Below are 25,022 nucleotides of genomic sequence, written 5' to 3' on the forward strand. Positions count from 1 at the left end.
TTGGGGAAATTTTCTTCCATGATTCTGTTGAAGATCTGGTCCATGCCATTATCTTGGGATTCTTTTCCTTCTTATATGTCTATGATTCGTAAGTTTGGTCTTTTAAGTTGTCACACAATTCCTGCATATTCCATTCCTGTGATTTCTTAAATTTTTCATAATCTTTGCTTGAGTTTTCTCAGTTCGTTCACTTTATCTTCCAGTCTTGATACTCTGTTTTCCATTCATCCGATGAGGTTTTTTTTCCTGTCGTTTCTAATTGGCTTACTGAGTTTTTCACTTCCTTCTTCATTTCAGCCTGAGTAGTCTTCAATATTTCTAGCTCTTTTCATTCCGAAGTTTATCCCTATCTTCCTTCAGTTCTTTGATTTATTTCTTTGTGTGTTCTTTAAATTCAGTGAATTCTTTTATCATGTTTATAATTGTTCTTTTGAGTTCCATGTCCTGCATTATCTCTAGAGGGTTCTCATTGGACTCCTCTAGAGGACTATTGGTATTTGGTGGGGATATGTTATTTTGGTTTTTCATGTTATTATTTTTTCTCTGTGATTCTGACATGTGAGGTTCTTTTGTAGTTTCTGACTCTTGTGTGAGACTCAAGTCTTCAAGTTTAATTCTGCTTCTTTTTGTAAACTTTATATGTCTTTGTGGTTTACTTTTTGGGCATGACAAGCTGGTTCATCTAAGCTTCTGGTTCTCTCTCTTGATTTTATATTGGAGTGACCAGATTGCTTTTGACTTCAGGAGTTCTCACAGAGACCCAAGTCAGATGAGGATCAGATGCTCTCAGGCTTTCTCCTAATGTCTGGATCCCTCCAGGAAAGATTTTGGCCTCAGGAATTTGGGGGTTGGACTGGTCTGGGAGCAGGGTCCAGGGAAAGATGCTGGTCTCACACAGCTGGTGGCCATGCTGCCCAGAGATGCAAAGGGAAATGGGGGTGGGAAGAGGCCCCAAGGACTCCTTGGGACTGCACTGAGGAACTGGATTAGTCTGGATACAAAGGATCAGGAAGCCAAAAGGTCAGCCCCAGTGTCCAGGGAAGTGGCTGGTAGGTTCTGCAGCCCAGGGAAGCATAGGGAGATGAGGGTGGGACCAGGCCCAGAGGGCTCCCAACAGGGACCTTGAGATGAACTGGGTCAGTCTGGATGAAAGGGATCAGGAAGCAGTAGTGGCCCCAGGCTGAGAAGTCAGCCCCCTCCAGGAAAGAGGCTGGCGGGCTAAAATTTCTTATTTAAAAAAATTTATTATATTTTATTTGTTTGTTGTGTGGGGGAGGGCATGTGTCCCACAGCATACATGTGAAGCTCAGAGGAAAACTTGTAGGAGTCAGTTCTCTCCTTCCTCTATGTGAATTTTGGGGATTGAACTTGGGATTGTCAGGCTTGATGGCAAGTGCCTTAATTGGCTAAGCATCTTGCCAGCCCTAATTTTTTTTTTTTTAAAGACAGGGTTTTGCTTTGTAGCCCAGGGTGACCTGGAACTCACTATGTAGCTTACCTGATATTGTATCCATTCACTGAGCTCTGAAGTTTTTGTTGCTGTTTTCTTTTCTAGAACTTTAAATTTTGATAGGTGTGCTGGATAGCTTTAGTTGTCAACTTGACACACCTAGGTAGAGGGAAACTCAGTTGAGGAATTTCCTCACTGAATTGGCCTATGGCTATTACTGTGAGACATTTTCTTGATTGTTGAGTGATGTGGAAGGATTCAGCCCGCTGTGGGCAGTGCCACCCCTGGGCAAGTGGTCCAGTCTTGTATAAAAAATGCAGGTTGAGGAGCTGGAGAAATGGCTCAGCGGTTAAGAACACTGGTTGTTCTTGCAGAAGACCCTGGTTCAAATCCCAGCACCCACATGGCAGCTAACAACTGTTTATAACTCCAGTTCAGGGCGATCTGACAGCCTCTTCTGTCCTCCACAGGTATTGCACGATACAGGTGCACTTACCTATGTGCAGGCAATACACTCATACACATAAAATAAAAATAAAAAATAAAATACTTTTAAAAAAGAAAGCAGGTTGAGAACAGGCCAGAGGAAAAAGCCAGTAAGCAGCTCTCTCCATGGTCTGTGCTCCAGCTCCTGCTCTGAGCTTTTGCCTTGGCTTCCCCTGATAAAGGACTGTGATGTAAGCTGAAGGTGAAATTAATCCTTTCCTCCCCAAGTTGGTATTGGTCAGTATTTTGACACAGCAGTAGAAAAGCAAACTAAGGCACTAGGTAACTTTCACTTGTTTATTTCCCCTGTGCATTGTGGAGTTAGACTCTTTCTTATGTGAAAATTCCTGATGTGTGGGTTTCTCCCTCCCCTCGAGGGCCGTTGGCCGCCAATCCATGAGGACAAAGGGAGCAGAAGTGACGAATGGGGTCAGGATGGCCAGTGAGCATGATGGGAAAGACTTTCCGGGGAGTCAGATTCAGTGATACAGCTCCGTTTATTCAGTAGAGATCAGGGAAAATATAGTATGGAGGCAGCAGCCAAAGTTTCAGCTGATAGGTGTTCATAGTATGCTTTGTTTACATGTGGTAGGGGATTCTATCATCCGACTATGGGGCAATGCCTAATTATCATATAGAAAAACCTGGGGGAAGTTTTATTGCAGGTAACTATGCCAAAGGTCATGGTCCAAATAAGGTCAGGCATCCGTGCTTGGCGGCACTTTCCAGGTAAATCAGGCAGAGAGCAGGAGGCCCCTGCTGAGAAAGGGAGTCCTTCCATATAGCGCTATCCGGACATGGAGGACTACAGCCTTAGCAGCAGGGTCCCTCAACACTGATGTGTCACCATCAATGTGTCTTTTTTTCTCATCTAGAATTATTGTGAGCTGATAACTGGCAGTGCTGACATGAAGTATTGTGATATGAACTGGGGAAAGATGCAAGAAAGCTACATTTTGCACCTGTAGGAAAACAAAGGAAAAGTCTTGGAACATTTCTTTAAACATTGGTGCAGAAAATATGGAGTTTAGATGAAAGGGTGGTATTAAGGAGATTGCACAAAGAAGGCTGCTTATTTGGTTAAGAAGACTTTTATTGGGGCTGGCAAGATGGCTCAGTAGGTAATGACCTGAGTTTGATCCCCACATGGGGGAAGGAGAGAACCTACTCCTACAAGTTGTTCTCTGACCCCTAAACATGCTCTGTGGCACAAGCCCCCTCCAGCTCCTGAAAAATAAATAAACGTTAAAAAAAATAACACTTATAGCCAGGCATGGTGGCATATGCCTTTAATCTCAGCACTCGGAAGCTAGAGGCAGGTGGATCTCTGAGAGATTGTGGCTAGTTCTCAAAAAAAAAGAGACCCATATTTAAAAGGGCAGCATGATTGTGCTGATATAGGGATATAATGCAATTGTCCAGAGCAGAAAAAAAATGGTTTAGAAAATACTAAGTAGGAAGAGGCCTAAAGTGGGGCCAATCATGTAGAGTGAGCCCATTGTGTAATCATTAGCATTAAATGTTCCCAGTTTAAAGAAGTTATGTCCAAGAAGAGAGACTTCCCTTTTCAGGTTCCAATATGTATAGGCAGTCACATGAGCAAACTCCTCACCCTAAATCTCATTTCCCTTTGTCCCACTACCACCATGATGAAAAGTGAGTACAGATGACAGAGACAAGAAGAGGGAAAGAGAGAGAAAGAGCACAGTTCTTCCCTTCCTCTAGTTCACAGCAGGTAGATGAAAAAAATCCTCCATTTGGTGAGGGGATGGGCTCCAGCAAACCAGGAGTGATATTTACATGTGACTGAATATCTTTAAAGATTGATTTTTATTTTATGTGTGTGAGTGTTTGTACGTTTGTATGTTTGTACATATGTGCAGTGTTCATGGAGGCCAGAAGAGGGTGCTGGATACCCTGGAACTGGAGTCACAGATGGTCATCATGAGTTACCACATGGGTTCTGGGAACTGAACTCTGGTCCTCTGTAAGAGCAGCAAGTACGCAAAACTGCTGAACCATCTCTCTGGCCTGAGATTGAATAACTTAAAGACAGCTTTTTAGGTTGAAAGAGAATAAAATAACGAATATAGCTATCAAAATGAAAAAAGAGGTCCCATTAAATCAAAACTTAAGTTTTTTTATTACTTGGAAAACAAAGTTAGCATCACCACTTGATTAAACCATTTAAGTGATCTTTCATGTAAACCACTATTAAGATCATTGTAATTTTTTAAATTTCAGCTTTTTTCAAGTTCTGTTTGATTAACTAACTACATATACTTTTGTTAAATCATCCTATTTTGAATCCACGTCTTCTCCAAAGATCTTTATTTTTTTTTAAATATTATTATTTATATTTTATGTATATGAGTGTGTTGCCTGCATGTATGTGAGTGCACCCATGTCATGCTATGCCTCGGAGGTCAGAAGAGGGCATCAGATTCCCCTGGAACTGGAGTTAAGGATGGTTCGTAGTTGCCATGTGGATGCTGGGAATCGAACCCAGGTCCTCTGCAAGAGCATTTAGTGTTCTTAACTGCTGAGCCATCTCTCCAGCCTCCTATTATTATTTTTTAAATTTTATATGTATGAGTGTATTGCCTGCATATATGTAAGTGCACCCATGTCATGCAATGCCCATGGAAGTCAGAAGAAGGTGTCAGATCCCCTGGATTCCCTAGAACTGGAGTTACCAAAGGTTGTTAGCTGCCATGTGGGTGCTAGGAATTGAACCTGGGTCCTCTGCAAGAGCAGCCAATGCCTTAACTGCCAAGCCATCTTCTTATTTATACTTTCCAAAAAAAACCATTTATTTATGTGATTGTGTCTATGTATGTGGACATAGCAATCAGTTGTTTCTTTCCACCTTGTGGGTTCTGGGGATTGAACTCAGGTAGTTAGACTTGGTGGCAAGTGCCTTTACCCCCTGAGTCATCTTTATTTTCTGGATCTTTTCTGATCTATTAATAATGTTTTGTAGGGCACAGCTTCTATTTTGGGGCCTTCTTTGGGTCCCCTTTAATAACTTTCCTTACAGGTTTTCTCTCTCTTTCTCTACCCCCTTCCTCCCTCCCTTCTTCCTTCCCTTCCTCCCTCCCTCTCCCCTTTTCTTTTGGAGGGTGTAAGGGTATACGGTCAAATCCAGGGTTTGCATAGGCTGGGCAAATATTTTACCACTGAGCCCAAACCCCAGGTCCTCTGTTAATGTTTTCTGAATCTTAGTAGGGAACTTGTTTTCTACACAGTACCCTCCCTTCTGAACATCTTTCTCTGTAATTGTTCTTGCTATGAAGGCTACCTGCCTGCTTCTTCTTGGTGTGCCTTATAACCCCTACCTACAGAGAATTACTATTTTTATGCATCTATATGTGCACTAACTTATGCTCTCTTTAAAATATTTTTCCATGTTCTGAGTCAAGGGAAATAATTTCATTTTTCTAGAAATGAAAAGCACAAACACTTTGACATAGAATACGTAAACCAAATGCAACATTGTTTCTCCTAACAAGTCATTAGCAGTTTTCTCATATACAGTACTTTAGGAATAGAACAAGTAGGACTTTAAAAAAATATTTTATTTATTATTTTTATTTTATGTGTATGAGTGTATTGCCTGCATGTAGGTAAATGCACCCATGTCATGCAATACCTGTGAGGACAGAAGAGGCCATCAGATCCCCTGGGAATGGAGTTACAGACAGTTGTTAGCTGCCATGTGGGTGCTGGGATTCGAACCTGGGTCTTCTGCAAGAGTAAACAGTGTTCTTAACCACTGAGCCATCTCTCCAGCCCCCTAGAACAATTAGGACTTTTTTTTATAAAGGCCTCACTCTCTCATACAGATTAGACCAATTGATATAGTGGTTATGATTGCAGTTACGTAAAAAAGTATACATGCACCTGGAGGAGAGACCTGAAAAAAAAACACAAAAGAGAAATTGTTAGTTATATTGGGTCAGTGAACTTGTGGGATGACTTTTTGTTTCAGTATTTCAGAATTTCTATATCGTTTATTAAAGAAAATATAATTTTGAATATACTAAATAACTTTTTTTTTACAACCTTCCACTTATAGAGGTCTCATCAGTGCTCCCAATTGCTTGTAGGACAAAGTTTAAAAAAAAAAAAAAAAGTGCCTAGCCAGGCGTGGTAGCACTTGGGAGGCAGAGGCAGGCTGATCTTTGTGAGGCCAGCCTCGTCTACATAGTGAATTCCAGGACAGCTGGGGCTACAGGGAGACCCTGTCTCAAAAAAAAAAAAGGAAAATAAAATGCCTAAAGCTCTCTCAGATCTGTTCACAAAATGCTTTTCTTCTTGTACCCCCCATTTTCTTTTCTTTTCTTTTTTTTAATGTTTTGGGCTAGAGAGATGGCTCAGTGGTTAAGAGTACTGGCTACTCTCATAGAGGACCGGGGTTTGGTTCCCAGCACCCATATAGTGGCTAACAACCATCTATAATTCCAGTTCCAGGGGATCTGATGCCGTTTTCTGACCTCTGTGGCATTGTGTGACATGGGTGCACTTACATACATACAGGCAATATGTTCATACACATAAAATAAAAATAATAAAATTAAAAATTAAAAACTAAAAGTTTTATTTATTTTTATTTTATATGTATGTTTTGTCTGCATGTATGTAAATACACCTATGTTGTGCAATTCCCACGGATACCAGAAGGAGGCATTATATCCCCTGGAACTGTAGCTAGGGATGGTTGTTAGTCACCATGTAGGTGTTGGGAACTGAACCCAGGTTCTCTGTAAGAGCAGCCAGTGCCCTTAACCACTGAACCACCTCTCCAGCCCTTGCTTCCATTTTCTTACGTCTCGTTTAGTCTATTCTTGTCTCTATCCTTGATGTGGGTGTTATTACTAATTCCTACCATATTTTAAGAATTGAAATATCTTTCCAGGGTTGTTTATCTAGGGACAGGACGCTGGTTCTTCTGGTCTATTATTATGCTGAGTACAGCTGGGATCCTGACTGCCTATGCTTCTTTGCTATTGGTGAGTGATGCTCCCCATTCCCCTTTCTTGAGCAGCCTCATGGGTTGTTCCTGCTTGTGGTATAGAATTTAACTGGAGTTGGGAGCCCTCAGAAACTGTGTTCACCTTAGTATTCAGAGGGTTGGAATTTATATCTGCTACTTGAATTTTATGCACAAGAGATGGCAAATGAAGTATATGCTGTTTAGAGGATGTGTCTAACCAGTTTGGCACTTTGAAAGGGTGGCAGAGCACCCTTTCTTTATTTCCCCATTTTATATCTGAACCATTGGATCACTCAGTATTATAATTTAGACACCCACAGTCTTTCTGGGCCTTATGAATGAATTAAACCCATTTTACTGTGCAAGTGCTAGCCACTTAGCCTAGATGCAAAGAACGTTTTAGCAAAAATATTTGTGTATGATCCTGCCTCTGTTGCCTGATATGGTAGTGCCATGTTGCATGAAAAATTTATACTGTAACCCTGCTTCCTGTGCCTGCTTGAAGAGTGAGAGCTTAGCTTCTGCTCCTACTCCAACCACCTCTGCCACCATGACTCCCTGACCTGATGGATTGACTCTTACCCCTTCGGAACTGAAAGCTAAGTAAATTCTTCCGTTTATAAGTTCCCTTGGTCATAGTGTTTTATTGCAGCAACAGAAAAGTGACTAGTACAGAAATTGGTACCAGGATCATGGGGTGTTGGTGTGACAAACCTGACCGTGTGAGTTTTTAGAGGAATGTGGAAGACTTTTGAAGTTTAGTCTAGAAAAGCAGTTGAATGCTGTAAGCAAAGCTTAATGTGCTGTTCTATTTGGAGCCTGGAAGAAAGTAATGGTGAGAGCAAAGTAGTTCCAGAGGGAAGTAAGAATTTAAACAGCAACTGGGATATTTTAGCAGAGTCTGGCTTCTGTCTGCCCACAGCCTAAGAGCTTGCCTGAGGCTAAGTTGAAAAGCAATGGACTAATTTCTTTGGCAGAGGATATTTCAAGACAGCCTAACATAGAAATGGTGGCTTGGCTATTAATGGTGAATATTGTGCAGATATACAGTGAAAAAGAGCAAATGGGGCAGAAAGAAATGCAGAGTGTACAGTTTGAATTGAAAAAGAGCACCAGGAAGTTGAGGTGTCAAAGTGGCTATAGGCAAAGAGACCTATTAAGATTTTTTTTTTCTTTTTAGTCAGGAAGATGTAGATGTATCTATATGTGCTAGTATGTGCTCTAGGCCAAATTCTGGGCACTGTTTATATTGCCTTCACACACAGCTAGCAGGAACTCATGAGAATGCTAGTGTCCAAGAAAGTAAGGCATTTTAACAAACTCTCCACTTCAGCTTTCCTCTTTTGGATTCATGCAGTGATAACAGCAATGGGAGAAGAGGGTTCTAGTTCTGCCTCTGTCATTAGGTTACTTATGCTGAGGGTTCATTGTGGAGCTCAGTGGTTAGAATGCTTGTGTATGACCCTGGATTGGATTCCCAGCAGTGAAAACAAATTATGATGGGTGAGGTGGCATCTACCTTTAATCCCAGCACTGGGAGGCAGAGGCAGGTGGATCTCATGTGAGTTTGAGGCCAGCCTGGTCTACATAGCGAGTTCCAGACCAGCTGAGGTTACTGGATGACCCTGTCTCAAAAAGACCCAAAACAAAAGTTACTACTTTGTAATTTTGGCCAAGTCATACAACTCTTCTGAGCTTTGGTTTCCTTTTTTATTTTTAAATGAGAATAATATTTAAGAAAGTGATATTTTATAGAGCCAAGTAAAAAAAAATCATGTACGCAGAATCATTTTAATATAAGGTAAGTACGTTATACATTTCTCCTGCCATTAATATGCTAACATCTGATGACTCCAGTTTCTTTGCTCATACTGACTTGATGGCTGGCTAGAGTTAGACTTAAAATTCACCAAGATTTATTTGAACATATACCAGTGCTAATGTCAGTAACATCAGTACCAGTTTTCCTAGAAAGAGCTTTTAAACGACCCTTTGGAGGGATGGCTTCTGCATTCCATTTTCTTATAAGTGAGTCCAAGTGACACCAAGAATGAAGTCTTCACAGGGAAGACAAATGGGCAGGAACTCAGGAAGAGCATTAAGGTGGTAATTGCTATGAAGTTCCAGAGGAAATAATGGTGAGTCTTTCCTAGGAGTGCTGGTGAAAGTTACAAATAGGAGGTGATGTTTGAACTGGCTTCAGGGTCAGTGGCATGGGGAAGAAGAGCTGCTTTAGGCAGAGGAGTCGCATGGCAAGCTCCCAGAGGCTAAAAAGTAGCCCAAGAAGCTAATGTGGTGCCTATTAGGAATTGGAGTTACAGAAGAGTACTTTGGGCAGGAACTTAGTAATGTCAAAATTATCCTTATTTGCTTTTACAGGTACTTGGATTTTTGTTGCTTTGGGAAAGGATTGAACTATACATGCATAGGAGTCATAAGGTAAGACATCTGAATCCTCACAGGAGACCTTAGACAAGGACTACATGTGCTTCTCAGTGTGCAGTGCTACACATGCAGTTACCTTTCTTCATTCCCTAGACACATAATTAAATTCAGGACAGTTATAACTGAATCACTGAAGTTGCTGAGCCTAACAACCCAAACTTTATTCTCACTATTTCATGTTACACTCTCCAATTCCTCCTAGCCCAATGAAATCTTAGGCAAATTTCCTACTTCCCAATGCCTTTTGCTCACAAGAGCGTTCTCATTTCAGTCATTAACACTTTTAGTTCACTGTAATAATCCAAATCTGGGAACATGTCAAGTTCTGTGACTTTCATCCTTATATCTCCTCTTACTCAAATGAGAAGTTCAAGTTGGGAATATAAACTCCAGCCTTAATAAAATACATAGGAATTGGAGTCATGAGATCTTCCAGGGGAAGAATGTATACCGAAAAGCAAAAAAGGGGGGCACTTATTACTAATGCTATCTGTTTTAGACTTGAGACACCATGTAAATTAATTACTACCAAGAGAATTTGATGTGTTCCCAGGTTTGGGGAAATCTTAGTGTGATGTCACAACTGTGCCTGAAAAGGTCTGTAAAGAAGCAAGAGTGTGTTAATAGAGCTGATCAGGCCAATGGCAGGTCAAAGTAAAATGCTATGTTGGAAGTATGCTGTTGATCCACAGATAGTGGAGTAGGTTGCCTGTTCTCTGGGGACCAGATATGGCCCTCTGTGAGAAGCCATGCTGGTGTCATTTCAAAGGGATTCTAACTAAGAAGAGGTCAACCTCATGACCTAAACCACTCTGATTACCATTCTGATCTTGTACCTATTCTACAAATTTCGCTTATATTGCCCGAGCCAGTTAAGTACAGCTACTTGGCTTCTGCCCAGCAAGATCTCATCATCTTTGAAATCAAAAAAGCAGTCTCACTCACCTTTATTCCAGCCTAGGAGACCACCACTACCATGCTTTTCAAGAATACTGAGACTGATGCTTCCCTCACCAGTGTATTTCTCAGCTCCTTGAGACCTGCAAAAAACATCATAGGGGATGGATTAGCTGATTATAAATACTATTCTTGCAACCCTTTCTCAATAAATTTTTGACCAGGAAATTAATGTTGGAGCCAAGGCATGTGCTGAAGGAGAGGATCCCTTTGATAAATAAGGAGATTAAAGTGATTAAGAAGAGACCTAGAGATTTGCACTTAAACAATGGAAAAAGTGCCTCCAGTGCAAGACCACACCCAGCTAAGCTCCAATTTGTGGAAGGAAAATGCTGCTGGGTTCAAAGGTGTGTGGCACCACCATGCCTGGCTATGGAATTTCCCAACAGAATAGATCTAATGTGCCCCAGTTGCTTTTACTATAAGTCAGCCTGGAACATACAGGTTTCTGTGGTGGCAAACAGGACTGTCTGCAGTTGTATAATTAATGGAGTGATAGACAGAATGCTCTGTATGCAAAATGACTCCTGCTGTGAAGCAGCATTTCTATGCACTTGGCTCAAAACACGCCTCACATTTGAAGTTCAAAATCTGAACACATTAGTGATCCAGGAGAGGAAAGACCTTCCTGAGTAGTGACCAGACTTTCCTAGTGAAAATATTGTATTTGTACCTTATTGTTGCTTGTATCATTTAAATCTTTTGTAAAGTTTGGTGTCAGGTAAGATAGGAATTTGACAATTCAATTTTTGTGTTATAATGCATTTAGTTTGGTAATAGGCTAACATTTTTTGCATTTATCTACATAAGAGAGCTTGACCTATATTTCTCTATTGTAATGTCCTTATTGAATGTAAGTGGAACTGTCTTGGTGGTTTCATAAAGTGAGTGAGAAACTGTTCTCTTCTAGTCTCTGCTAGAGTTATAGAAGATTGGAGATACTTCTTTTAATGTTTGATAGAATGTGTTACTAAATTCAGAAATGAGCTAGTTTGTGAGATGGTTGTGGGTTTACTTTAAAGAGACTATATAGCCGGGTATGGTGGCACATACCTTTAATCCCAGCACTTGGCAGGCAGAGGCAAGTGGATTCCTATGAGTTCAGGGCCAGCCTGGTCTACATAGTGAGTTCCAGGCCAGCTGGGGCTACAGGGAGACCCTGCCTCAAAAAGACCAAAAAATAAAAAAAATACAAAATAAAATAAAGAGACTGGATAGATGGAGAGAACTGTCTGGAAAGCAACACAGATGTAGAAAGACTTAAATTTGAAGAGAAAGAAATTAAGAAAGTTGCCTTCTTAAAATTTTTTTATTTTATGTATATGAATGTTTTGCCTGCATGTCCATAAGTGTACCCATGTCATACAATGCCCATAAGTGTACCCATGTCATACAATGCCCATGGAGGCCAGAAGAGGGTGTCAGGTCCACTGAAACTGGAGTTATGGAAATTTTCAGGGTGCTTAGATTTAAAAGATAAAGTTCCTGATATTGTAAATAGTTGCAAAGAAATCATAAGGGCAGTTCTGATTGGGTGCTTAGATTTAAAAGATAAAGTTCCTGATATTGTAAATAGTTGCAAAGAAATCATAAGGGCAGTTCTGATTGGAACCTAGTATCCGGAAGTCAAAAAGTCCTTTCTATTTCCCCAGGTCATCATTGTGTTAACAATTCTGCTGTGCTCCTTTTTAATATATATTTTAAGCAAATTCTGGAGAGACAAGTTGCTGATTGCTGGGCTTTCACTGCAGGTAAGCATCATCCTGTCATTCTTATCACTATGCCCAGATGTGTCTAGTCTGACTTTTGGCTCTCTCCCAGATTTATGCTCCCTTCGTGCACCTGATCCTCTTAACTGTGATGATAATCATTTCCTGGCCTCTAGCTGTCTGTTTTGCCCATTTGGAATCAGAAGGTATGTCATGAGAGGTGGAACCTTGCCTGATCCCCTCAGCTCCAAATTTAGCTTACAAACTCCACTCAGAAAAACAGAAATTTGATAGCAGGCCACCCCTGAACCTCCTTGATATTTATTTAGCTTCTTGCATGGGCGTGTTCTTTGTGCTCTCACCACTCATGTTGCCTGTCAAAGTATTTCTATAACAAAAACAGCCTTCTTCTAGAAGTATTCCTCTAGAAAAACATGAGTTTTTCTCTGTTATTACACATCATTTATCTGGATCAGATGGGGGCAGCAGAGGCCATTTTATGTAAGATAGTTCGTACACAAATATCTCTAATTTCAACTAGTACTATGTCCAGGGTTCCCTGGTTACATCCAAGTAGCTCAAAGAAGTCCCCTGTGAGTCTGTGACATACCTACAACTTTATAGCCAAAGCAGGGGAACTGCCTCTGCCACTGATTCCTCTCTCTTCTTTCCCAGCAAATAAAAGAGAATGGGATCTGTGTGCTGAACTGCTTTGAGAGTGGGATTATGTCTTACCACCCTTACTGAGAAAGCAATATGTTCTTCTTCCTTTGTAGAAGGGAGATGTTCCTTTGTCCAATTGGTCAAATAAAGGGTATTTGCTTCCTGACTTGGTGTGGGTGGTACAGACGAGAGAAGGGCTGGTTTGATAGTTTTGCTGGGGTGTGTGTGTGTGTGTGTGTGTGTGTGTGTGTGTGTAGAGTAAATTTTAGACACTATTTCTAAGACAAGAGCTTAAAGGAAACAATAATAAACTGTTTTCTTTTTTACTTTCTAATTTTTAGTCAGAATAAGAAGATACAGGATGGCAGATTATGAGAATGAGATCCTTGAGAGGTGTAATATATTCACGAGGTTAAAAGGTTAGAGCTGAAAACCTTCATTAAAGTCACTGAAGCATAGGCAATAACTTCAAAATGTACAAATGGGTAAAATCATTGGGAAATAGGATAATGGGAATTATGGGTAGCCTGTGGTGTGGGGGAGGTGGGTATGGGTGTAGGTGTATAGAAAAGAGAAAGGAGGGAAGGAAGTAAATAACTACTACTATTTATTGAGTAACTATGAATCAACACTGTTGTGACAATTTTGTGAGGTGAATGTTACCATCCAGACAGCCCTGTTTTACAGAAGAAAATGAAGACCCAGAGAGATCAAGTCACACATTGTTAGTTATAGTTAGGAAGTGATAGAGCCTGGTCTTAAACTCAGATTTTGGTCAGTACCTTTTTCCCACTGTATTGCTTTGCCCTATATGAAAGAGTTTCTTAGGGTGATCTTTACAGTCTTCAGGGCTCTTTCAGAGCTAACCAAGCTCATCTTCCTGAGAAGCTGTGCCTTATATTTCCTTCCCCCTCCTGTCCTCTCTCCTTCCCCACCTTTCTTTCTTCCTTCCTCCCACCTGCCTTCTGTACAGTTCTTTCTGTCTTTACTTTCCAGTTCCAGTAATATTGTTCTATGTCTTTGGCTGAGATATAGGTCTGTGGTAGAGCACTTGCCTAACATACACAAAGACCCCAGCACTGCAGAAATACCAATAAGAAAGTCTTATATCTGGACAATCCTGTATATTTATACCCAGACCCCTGAAAGTAAGTGAGGATATGACAGAAATAGAAAGTACATCATGGACTGACTGCTGCTTTGTGGTACTTAGATGTTTGAAATAGTTTTCCATCGTGCCTTCCTTTTTATCTATTTTCTTCTCCTTCCAACTTTTTCAGCTCTACAAATGGCTGCTGGATTGCCCTTTTTTATTATCCTTTTATGTCTCTATTTGATGCCACTGGGGATTTATTCTCCCTGCATTCAGGATAAGAACAAGTTAGGGCCTAAGCCTGGCTTCTTTGGACATAGAGGTGCACCCATGGTAGGTCTGAGCATAATGAGCATGGATGAGAGCAGGTATGTATGGGGCATATGGATGAGAGAAGGGAACCTCAGAACCATAGGAGCCCCAGGAGAGGAAAGGGAATCCTGACGTGGCAGGAATAAGGAGTTAATTGTATAGGCTGGATTTGAACTCAGATCATTGAACTCCCAGTCAGCTTCTCTTTACTGTGCCCAGTATTTGATTAGACAGAGGTTTGAAATAAAGATAGACGTTTGAAGAGAGCTCAGGGAACCAAGCTCTGCTTCCTAAAGCCCTTTTATTCCTGGGCTCTATGCTTACCATAAGAGGAATGTTGGGAGGTAAGACTCTGAGGCATAGGGCTTGATGTCCCTGTCTTCCATAGCTGGCGCCAGAGAATACCATGATGTCCTTTGAGAAGGCTGTTGAACATGATGCCTTCGGGCTGGAAACAGATGTATATTTAAGGTAGGAAAGTAGGGACTAGGGTGGAGGGCAAGAGGGGATAATCGAATGTCGAGAAAAGACCAGGTTGGCCCAAGGTTTAGAGAGGATAAGCCCTAAACAGTTTTTCCTATGTTCATATGACACATTTGCATATGCCACATATATGAACCACATCTCCCCTATGAGACATACCTCCATGTTCTCAACTACAGGCTCATAAACCACATGTAATTCGAATTTGTCCCCAGCACAAATCATGCTTACACCTTTAACCCTGTGTACTACTTTGGCAATTTTCTTAATAATATTCTTGAGATACGTGCTATATTCTATGCCTTCTGTCGAGTGCTGAGGAGATGCAATTGAATGAGATATAATCATGCTTAAGAGATGTTTCCAGCTAGTAAAGGAGACATAGCATAGTTATAGATGACCACAGAAAAGGCCATCTGTGATCAAAGCTTTTTAGAGAAAAATAGGTCAAGTGCAGAGGAACCTCAGTGGAGGAAAACATTACCTTCTATTCTGTGAAAAAAAGAAAAAAATATGTATATACTCAATTATGTTTGAGTTAGCCTTGACATAAATGTATTATTTTACCAACCAGAGATGGGTAGTGGGGGTGGGAAAAGGACAACATTCCAGACAAAGACATCAGCTTTTTTTTTAGTTGATTTTTTTTTGTGTGTGTTATTTCATACAGAACATCTCAAACAATCTTAATCATCTTTATACCCCCGTCCCTACTGGCACCCTCCTCATATCCTCCCCTGCCCCCAACTGGAGCCCATATACTCTGTCATCCCTGTTACTGCCCACTGTGTTGTCAGTGGCCTCAACCGTTCCCCAGTGCAAATCCATCTGCTGAGTCTAGTCAGCCTATCTAGAGTCCCTTGTTTTAGGAAGATCAGCTCTTCTTCATCTAGCAGCAATCAGTTTCCAACATTCCTTCAGATAAGATTAGGGGTCTACTGTTCATTTTCCCTGTTCTATGCTGGGTTACTGTCTGCCTGAGTTTGCATTGGACTTGTGTATGCTGACACCTATGCCATAGAATCATGAGCAGGTACCAAGGAGCTTGTAGGACTGTTTCCATACGGTCATGCACATCCTCCCTGGCTCTTAAAATCTCTCCACGATGCCCTGAGCCTTGGGTGGATGAAGTTTAATAAAAGGGTCCTGTCCAAGGACCATTATTGATAGCCTCCCAGAACTTGAAGGCAAGATCCTACTGCCGAAGATAGGACATACATTGGACACAGGATTTGGAGAAATAGAGCTGCAACTGACCTGGAAGCCACTTCCCCTGAGGGCGAGCTCTCATAGCTTTGGAGAGTGCTGTGAAAGTGCCAAGGGAAAACATCAAGGGATGATCCAGCACCAGCTTCAAGACAAATAACCACATCAACAGCCAGCACAGCATACTCCATTGGCACAGTACTGGCATTTTTATCTTGGGGGCAATCAACAGCTACCTAATTTGACTAAAAGTCCACTGAAAGGGAGGAAACTCAAATGTGGTACTGTAACATAACCTAATACACATGGCCGGAGTGGTCATAGATCTTAAAGAAAACCCCCAAACTCTCCCATTGCTAGACTAACATGATTTCTACTATGTGCAAAATATGAATCCTTAATTTACAGACAAATATCCAAGTCACCACTCATCAAAGAAGCTCATTTTACAGCAGTCAGAGACTAATACCAAGTACCACAACTGGTCACACACGGACATTGTCTATGAATTTCCCAGGCCCAAGTGACACATCTGCAATGCAACCTCTACACCTAAAGCTCATGGAACATAGAACAGGGATAAAGAAGAGGACACTAAGGAATCAGTTCTCAGTAATGAAGCTCCTCATGCAGCAGAGGGCCAGGAACACAAACGGTCACAAATGACCAAAGTGTAGAGTTCAAAGGCATCTTAATGTTAACACTAACAAATCTATATATTACCAAACCAACCTACATGAATGCCAGAAGTAATATGCTGCTTTAGGGACAGGAAAGGGCTAGATGAGGAAGAGAGATGGTTGTAAGACTGCCCGAGGCTGGCTCACGGATCTAGAAATGTGCAATGGAAAGTCATGAGAGGTGTGAGAGGGCAGCTGACCTCATTTGTTTCTGTTTGTTTCTTTGTGTTTGTTTTAAAATTTTTATTACACTATTATTTGTTTGTTGGTTGGTTTGTTTGGTGTGTGTGTGCGTGCGTGCGTACGTGCGTGCGTGTGTGTGTGTGTGTGTGTGTGTGTGTGTGTGTGTGTAAAGGTCAGAGGGACTGCTTTTCAGGAGTCTGTTCCCTCTTTCTATCATATGGGTCCCAGGGATCAAACTTTTGCCCCTTGAGCCATCTCACCATCCCTGTATTTGTGTTTTTGCTTTTGGAAGCAGGGCATCATGTAGCCTAGGATGACTTTGAGGTACTTGCCTCTACCTCCAAGTACTGGGATTACAGGTGTATACCATCATGTCCAGCTTGTGGGTTTTGTTTGTTTGTTTGTTTTGGGTCTTTTTGAGACAGGGTCTCCCTGTATTTCCAACTGGCCTGGAACTTACTTTGTAGACCAGGCTGGCATTGAACTCACAGAGATCCACCTGCCTCTGCCTCTAGAGTGCTGGGATTAAAGGCATATGCCACCACACCCAGCTCAGCTTGTGTTTTTAAAAAAAAAATTTTTCATTTATATTTATTTTATGTGTATGAGTATTTTGCCTGCATGTTTGTGTGCCCATGTTGTGCAATGCCCAATGGAAGCCAGAGAGGGCATCAGATCTCCAGGAACTGAACCATTGTTAGCTGCTATTTGGGTACTGGTAACTAAACCTGGGTCCTCTACAAGAGCAGCCAGTGCTTTTAACTGCTGAACCATCTCTCCATTTCCCCAGCTTGACTTTTAAAAACACATTTTGTGTTGTTTAATTTTACAGTGCTGGAGAGAAAAGTCAGGGCCTTGTGCAGACCAGGGAAACACATTTTCACTAAGCCACACTCCAGCCCAACTCATTGTTTTAGAAAGATAATGTTTTGGAAAGGATTTTTAAGGAGCTGGGTATCAGGATGTAGCAGTGGTCCAAAGAGAAACAAAGGGATACTTGGATCTGAGCAGGAACAGAAAAGAATGCTTTGCTATAGAATGTATGTTCCTGGGTACCTTAGGAAGTAGAAAGGCTTCCTTTCTACCATGAATATGTTAGTGTATATGTTGAGCACAAAGTCCCATCACAGTCATTCAGTGAGGCAAACAGAAAAGTGAACATGTGATTTCACAGAGGAGTTATGTGGGTTCAAAGAAAAGAAAAGAATTGTTTGGGTCATAAGGCTAGAATGGGCATAGGAAGGATTAACCTTGATTTCCGGACCCCAAACTGGGATTCTTGACATAATTCATTAGAACTGAGTGGTTGTTAGAATTTTTATTTATTTGTCTATTTTTATTGTATGTGTAAGAATGTTCTGGCTTTGTGTGTGTGTGTGTGTGTGTGTGTGTGTGTGTGTGTGTGTGTGTATACAAACCATGTGAATACAATGTCCATGCAAGACCAGAAAAGAACATCAGCTCTCCTGGAACTAGTTACCAATGGTTGTTAGCCACTGTATGGGTTCTGGGAACTGAGCCTGGGCCCTCTGCAAGAGCAGCCAGTGCTCTTAACCACTGAACAGTCTCTCCATCCCCCAGAACTTAGTGTTTTGATAGAGCTCCTTGTATCGTTCATGAAAGTACCTTGTGGTCATGAGCATAATGTGGTGAAGGTTCTGGCCTGGCCCAGTGAACTCCTGAAACATGGTCTCTATCCTTTTCTGTAATTTCAACTTTGATATAGATGGCCTTTACATCTCTTTAATTTCTCTTCTTGTTGACATCTTCATTTTCAAAGATTATCCCTTCCATATACCTTACCACATTCATAGTCATACCCAAAGCTTTATTACTACCCCAGACTGTATATGGATTATATTAATCAGGGTCCACTTAGGACATGAAATCCATATCAGGATCTTCCTTCCTTCCTTCCTTCCTTCCTTCCTTCCTTCCTTCCTTCCTTCCTTCTTCCCTCCCTCCCTCCCTCCCTTCCTCCCTCCCTTCCTTCCATCTTTTTGAGATGGTCTCCCTGTACCCCCGGCTGGCCTGGAACTCACTTTGTACACCAGACTGGCCTGAATCTCACAGAGATCTACCTGCCTCTACCTCCTGAGTGCTGGAATTACAGGCATATACTGTGATGCCTGGCTTTGAAAATTATTTCTTAATAGGTACTGGAACCTACTTCAGTTACTACTTGAGTGAGAAAAGGCAATCAACAGATGCCAAGGAAAACAGGTTGGAATTACATGAGGGAAATTTTAAAGCTGCTGTTATAAAATGGCTTCAACAATATGCAGAATATATAAAGAACTCCCTCAAACTCAATAGCAGAAAGACAATCATGTTTAAAAATGGTCAAAGGACTTGAATAGAAATTTCTTAAAAGATAGCATGTAGATGACCAACTATGAAAAGACACTCAGCTTCACTATCAGAGAAATACAATTCAAAACCACAATGAGATGCTGGGTGTGGTAGTGTGCACCTTTGATCCCCAGACTCAGGAGGCAGAGACAGGTGGATCTCTGTGAGATTGAGGCCAGTCTGGTCTACATACTGAGTTTCAGGCAGGCTGGGGTTATAGGAGACCCTGTCAAAACAAAACACAAAAATCAAAACCATAATGAACTATCACTTCACATCTACTAGTATGACTGTAATTTAAAAATGGAAAATAACAAGTGTAGGCGAGGGGGCAGAGAAGCTGGAAACCTTGTATGTTGTGCGCTGTTAGCAGTGGTGTGAACTTGTGTAGCCACGTGAAAAGCAGTTGCTGCTCATTAAGCCTTAGACTTGAAACTCAGTACCAGGCTTAGCATGGTGAATCCAGTGCCAGGCAGAGCCCCATAACCCCTGTCTCTAGGCCAGCACTCATGACTGAGCCAATGGAAAGCTGTGTTAGGTAGCTAAAGGAATACCTCTATCATCTCTACCTCCAGCTCTGAGTAGCAAAGAAGGAAGCAAGATTTTGAGCAGAGCACAAAAACTATCATAGGATTTTGCCTCAGTAGTCAGTGCCAGACCTATTTTTGAAGACCTGTATCAAGCAGAAACTAAACTCCTGTACTCAGCCCAGATCTTAAAGATGGAGCCTGTAGACATACTTGAACGTTAGGTAGAAAGACCTGAGAGTTGGTGTAACAGACTCAAATTTTGGCTCTGATCATAGTCAACTTGGGTTGGGCTTGTTATACTACCACCCAGCTCCCAGATTGTGCAAGTTCCCTGAGGCTATCAGACTTGGGGACATCAGCCCTGACAGCCAAGGGACTTTCTATACTACCTAGCTCCCAAACTTGGGAGTTATTCCCAGGCCAGTGCTCACAGATGGAGCTTTTAGCTCTGCCCCAGTACTAGGCAAAGACCTATGTCCAGTTGAGACAGATTTGTCTTTTGGCCTGCCTTACCAGCAGCTGAAGTATATGTCTATATATACCCCTAAAACTGTGCAGTCTTCCTTATGAAAGACTCAGATAAGACATGGACTAGCATTAGCATTGGAACTCACATCTCTGGTGTCAGGGCAAGTGGAGAGGGTCCATCTCCAAGTACTGGACCAAGGATATGCTACCTGGGATTGGTCACCAAGGCTAGATCGTAAGTTGGAATGAAGTACGCCCACTGCTCTAATCTTGGGTTGCATATTGTAGAACAAGACTTCATTTTCTGGGGGTAGGACAGAGTAATAAGCATAGGACTGCTTTAGAACTCAGTGCTGGGTGTGTGAAACCTAACACGGGTCAGAGCCTAGCAGCCTCCATCTTTAGGCCTGCCTGTGAATGGTACCTCTAGAACAGCCCTCATGTCATAGAGACGCATGGTCCCAGTTTCTTGGCCTTCTGTTATAGCCAGCATGACCTGTGACTGGTTGTAGCAGTTATCTCGGCCGTAGGCAGTCCACAATAGTGTGGGCTTTGATTCTGCCCAGTGCTGCACTAGTCTTGGCAGCCTGTAAGCTGAGGGTATGACAGTATTTCAGTTTTGGTGGCCGTATGAATGGCATATGCTGGTCTCTCCGTGATGCGTCTATCCATCCAGTGTGGACAGAGTCTCGTAGTGCTTCACTGTATGCTGATGACGCGAGGTGAAGCTCCTGGGCCTAATGTAGCCCCATGGAGAGGCTTGAGAGGATGAACTGACCTTTTTAGTTACTTTACCCATCTGCAGATTTGAGATAAACCTGGGCTTGGAGCACCCTCTAGTGCTGAAAAAAGTAGCAATACGCCAGCAGTGGGCTCAGCATATGCTAATAAGTATCAAAAACTTCCAAGAAACTTCACCTGACTGTTGAAATAAGGTACAAGAAACTGAACAAATAGTAACTAGTATTGAGGAAGTTTTTGATGATGAATTTAAGACATTGTTTTAAAGAAAGTAAATGTCAAAAGAAAACAAATGGTTTAGATTCTGAGAAACTTGACAGAGATGGAAACTTTAAAGTAAGTGCATTTGAGCTGAAAAGCACAGAAAGTTAAACTTTAACATATGACAGAAAGAATAAATACAAGAAAGAACTCGTGACCTTAAAAAGCGCACAGAAGAAAGATGAGACGGCGTGAAGAACACTCAGAGCGACTTCAGGACAGTATTAAAGGAGCAGATATTCAAGCTCTTGGGTCTCAAAGAGAGGTTTAGTAACTGCAAAATGATGTGAAACTTACCAAAGAAACAATGATTAAAATAAACAAGAACAACAAAAACCCTTCCAGACCCACAGGAGGATAAAAATACCCAGGAACAGAAAAGCCAAAGGACACCGATCATTCAACTCAACAAAATCTACTCCAAAGCGTATTATTTTCAAACTCTCAAAAGGTAAAGAAAACATTCTCAAGGTAACACATAAAGTTCCCGAGTTCCCTGGCAACAGACTTCTCAACAGAATCCTTGTAGGCTGGAGAGTAGCATGTGACTTTGAAGTACTAAAGGGAAAACCCCGCCAACCACAATTACTGCATTAGTTGCTCTTCTCATCACTGTGACAGAATACCTGACAGACAGCCTGGGAAAGGAAAGGTTTGGGTTTGGGCTCACAGTTTCAGATTTAGACCATCACAGAAGGGAAACGGGAGAACAGGCTACTTCATTTCATAGTGGGCTAGAAGAGAGAAAGGGAACGTCTGTGCTCGGCTGGCTTCCTGTTTCCCCATTTTATTCTGTCAGGGCCACTAGTCCACGAAATGATGCCACTCACCTTCAGAGTGGATCTTTCCCTCTCAATTAATCCTCTCTGGGCATATCTTCACAGATACACACAAAGTATGCATCACCAGTCTCCTGGGTAGTTTTATTTCCAAGTTGACAAGATTAATCATCATATATACCCAGCAAAGCTATCCTTTAGAAATAAAGGAGAAATAAAGGCATCACTTAAACAAAAGTCCAGAGTTGTCCCATGAAAAATGCTGAGAGGAGTTCTTCAAACTGAAAGAAAAGTTAATCAGTAGGAAGAAAACATTAAAAAGTATAAAAGTCAGGGCTGGAGAGATAGGACCTGGGTTCATATCCCAAAATCCACATGTCAGCTAACAACTGTCCATGACTCCAGTTCCTGGGGATATGACACACTCTTCTGACCTCTGTGGGCATTGCATGACATGGGTACACTTAACATACATGCAGGCAATACATTCATGCACATAAATAATAAAACTTTTTTTGGTCTTTTTGAGACAGGGTTTCCCTATAGTCTGAGCTGTCCTGGAACTCGCTATGTAGACCAGGCTGGCCTCAAATTCACAGAGATCCACCTGCCTTTGCCTCCTGAGTTCTGGGATTAAAGGCATGATCCACCACACCTGGCAAAACATTTTTTTAAGTATAAAAGTCACTAGGAAAAAAGTAACTACAAATTCAGAATACTCTAGTATTATAAACAGGTTTATAAATCATTCAGATATTTAGTGTGAAGACTAAAAACCAAAATAATTACATTAATATAAGAAATAGATAATATACAAAGATATAAATGGAATATCAATGTTTTATAGTTTTTATAGATCTTATGATAGCTACAAAGCAAAAATCTATGATAGACCAACCAAAATAATAAGCAAAGGGGAACCAAAGCATACTGCTAGAGTAATAACCTAAGTGCACACGAAGAAGGGAATACAGTAAAAGTAGAAAACAAATTACAAATGATCGCAATGACTTTACCTATACAAGTGCCTTAAATGTAAATGGATTAAGTTGTTCAGTTAAAAGACATAGACTGTATTAAAAATACACTATATTACTGATATGAGACTGATAGTGAAGAGATGGAATAAGATGTTCCATGCAAAGCCCAGTATGGTGGTGCATGCCTTTAATCCCAGCACTTGGGAGGCAGAGGCAGGTGTATCTCTGTGAGTTGAGGCCAGCCTGGTCTACATAGTGAATTCCAGGCCAGCGGGGGCTACAGGGAGACCCTGTCTCAAAAACATGCCCCCCCCAAAAAAAAAGATGCTTCAGGGCTGGAGAGATGACTCAGCGGTTAAGAACATTGACTGTTCTTGCAAAAGATCCAGGTTCGAATCCTAGCACCCACATGGCAATTAAAAACTGTCTGTAACTCCAGTTCCAAGGGATCTGATGGCCTCTTCTGTCCTCCATGGGCATTGCACGACTTGGGTGCACTTACCTACATGCAGGCAATACACTCATACACATAAAAAATAATATTAAAAAAAGATGTTCCAAATGGAATCCAGAAGACATCAGAAGTAGCCTCACTTCTACAGATAATATAGACTTTAAATCAGAATCAGTAAAAAGAGACAGGAAGGTCAATTATAAGACAATTCGGCAAGATGAAATAATATATATTTATATATGCACCCAATATCAGAATACCCAAATATATAAAAATATTAATAGGCCTAAAGGTAGGGATAGACTCTAATACAATAATAGTAAGAACTCTAACTTCTGTTATCAGCAATGGAAGATCTCTAGAGACAGTTGGTAAGAAATGACAGAGTTAAACTATACTCAATACCAGATGGACCTAAGAGACATCTATACAACTTGTCATCAAACAACTTCAGAATACACATTCTTCTCAACAGCACATGGAACATTGTCTGGGCTAAAGCGTATGATAGACCATAAAACAAGTCCCAACAAATTTTTAAAAATTACATCAGGTATCTTTTCTACCATATGCAGTAAAACTAGAAATCAATGGAAACTACTCTTTCTTTTAAGAAAAAAAATTCTAATTGAATTTTTGCATATCTCATGCACAACATCTTAATCATCTTTCTATCCACTTCCCCACTGGCATTCTCCCATAGCTCCCCTACTGGATTTCATGTATTCCATCATTTATGTTGAGGCCTATCAAGTCAAGTTAGTATCCCCTGATGCCCTTCAGTGCATGTTCATCCACTGGGCTCTAGTCAGCCTATCTGGAGTCACTCCCTTAAAGATCAGCTCTTCCTCACCCAGCAGTAATAAGCTACCCTAGTTCTTCCGCTAAGATTGGGGCTTGCCACCTATTTTCACAGTTCTATGCTGGGTTTTTGTCTGCTTGTGTTTGCATGAATTTGTGCATGCTGTCACCATTGCTATAAGTTCATATGAGCAAGGTCCCTGGAACCTGTACAACTCTGTATCTGTGTGGCCATGTACCTCCTCCCATGGCTCTTGCAATCTTTCTGCCCCCTCTTGTGCAATCGTTCCTGAGCCCTGGGTGGATGAAGTTTAATGTGGGAGTCTTTTTTAAAAAATTATTTTATTTATTATTTTGATTTTTGGGGTATGCGTGTATTGCCTGCATGTAGGTGAGTGCACCCATGTCGTGCAATGCCGCCGAGGACAGAAGAGGCTGTCGGATCCCCTGGAACTGGAGTTATGGACAGCTGTTAGCTGCCATGTGGGTGCTGGGATTCATACCCGGGTCTTCTGCAAGAACAGTCAGTGTTCTTAACCGCTGAGCCATCTCTCTAGCCCCCGAAAGTCCTTTTTAAAAACAAAACAAAACAAAACAAAAAAAACAGAAAACAAAAAACAAAGGTGGTTCTATTTTGCTCTGGCTAGTCAAACTCCCAGATTAAAGCAGTGTCATGGTGTCCGCCCCCCACCATGTCCCGCCCCCCATGTTGGCCAGCCCCACCTTCCCAACTCCCCAAGCATCTGAAACTACAGGTGTGTACCACCATGCCTTGCCAAATAACTTACTTTGAACAACCAAAAGAGAGCAAAACAGCAGAACTTGGCATTGTCCATGGTGTTAGTTTTGCAGGCCTACAGAATACAGGAGTTTTAGAGTCATGAACGTTTGCACTAAGGTTCCAGAGAAAAGCCTGTGAGGCCAGGAAATGTGGACTGTAGTCAGATTTCCCTTATGCAGCCTCTGTCTGAGAAGCTGTGAAGGTAGAGCCTG

General features: G+C 41.5%; 1 protein-coding gene across 1 annotated transcript in view; it reads left to right on the plus strand.

Moving 5' to 3' along the window:
* The window catches only part of Gdpd4 (glycerophosphodiester phosphodiesterase domain containing 4), a 97,341-nt gene that overhangs the window by 19,691 nt on the left and 52,628 nt on the right, over nt 1–25,022 (plus strand). Inside the window, exons 5-11 of the mRNA XM_008844264.2 lie at nt 6,855–6,948; nt 9,312–9,371; nt 11,987–12,085; nt 12,156–12,249; nt 13,048–13,125; nt 13,987–14,132; nt 14,500–14,582. Coding sequence (XP_008842486.1) covers nt 6,855–6,948; nt 9,312–9,371; nt 11,987–12,085; nt 12,156–12,249; nt 13,048–13,125; nt 13,987–14,132; nt 14,500–14,582 — 654 coding nt within the window. The remainder of the gene's footprint in view (nt 1–6,854; nt 6,949–9,311; nt 9,372–11,986; nt 12,086–12,155; nt 12,250–13,047; nt 13,126–13,986; nt 14,133–14,499; nt 14,583–25,022) is intronic.

This window comes from Nannospalax galili, unplaced genomic scaffold, assembly GCF_000622305.1.
Source record: "Nannospalax galili isolate Female #2095 unplaced genomic scaffold, S.galili_v1.0 scaffold278, whole genome shotgun sequence".
In the NCBI taxonomy this organism is placed as follows: Eukaryota; Metazoa; Chordata; class Mammalia; order Rodentia; family Spalacidae; genus Nannospalax; species Nannospalax galili.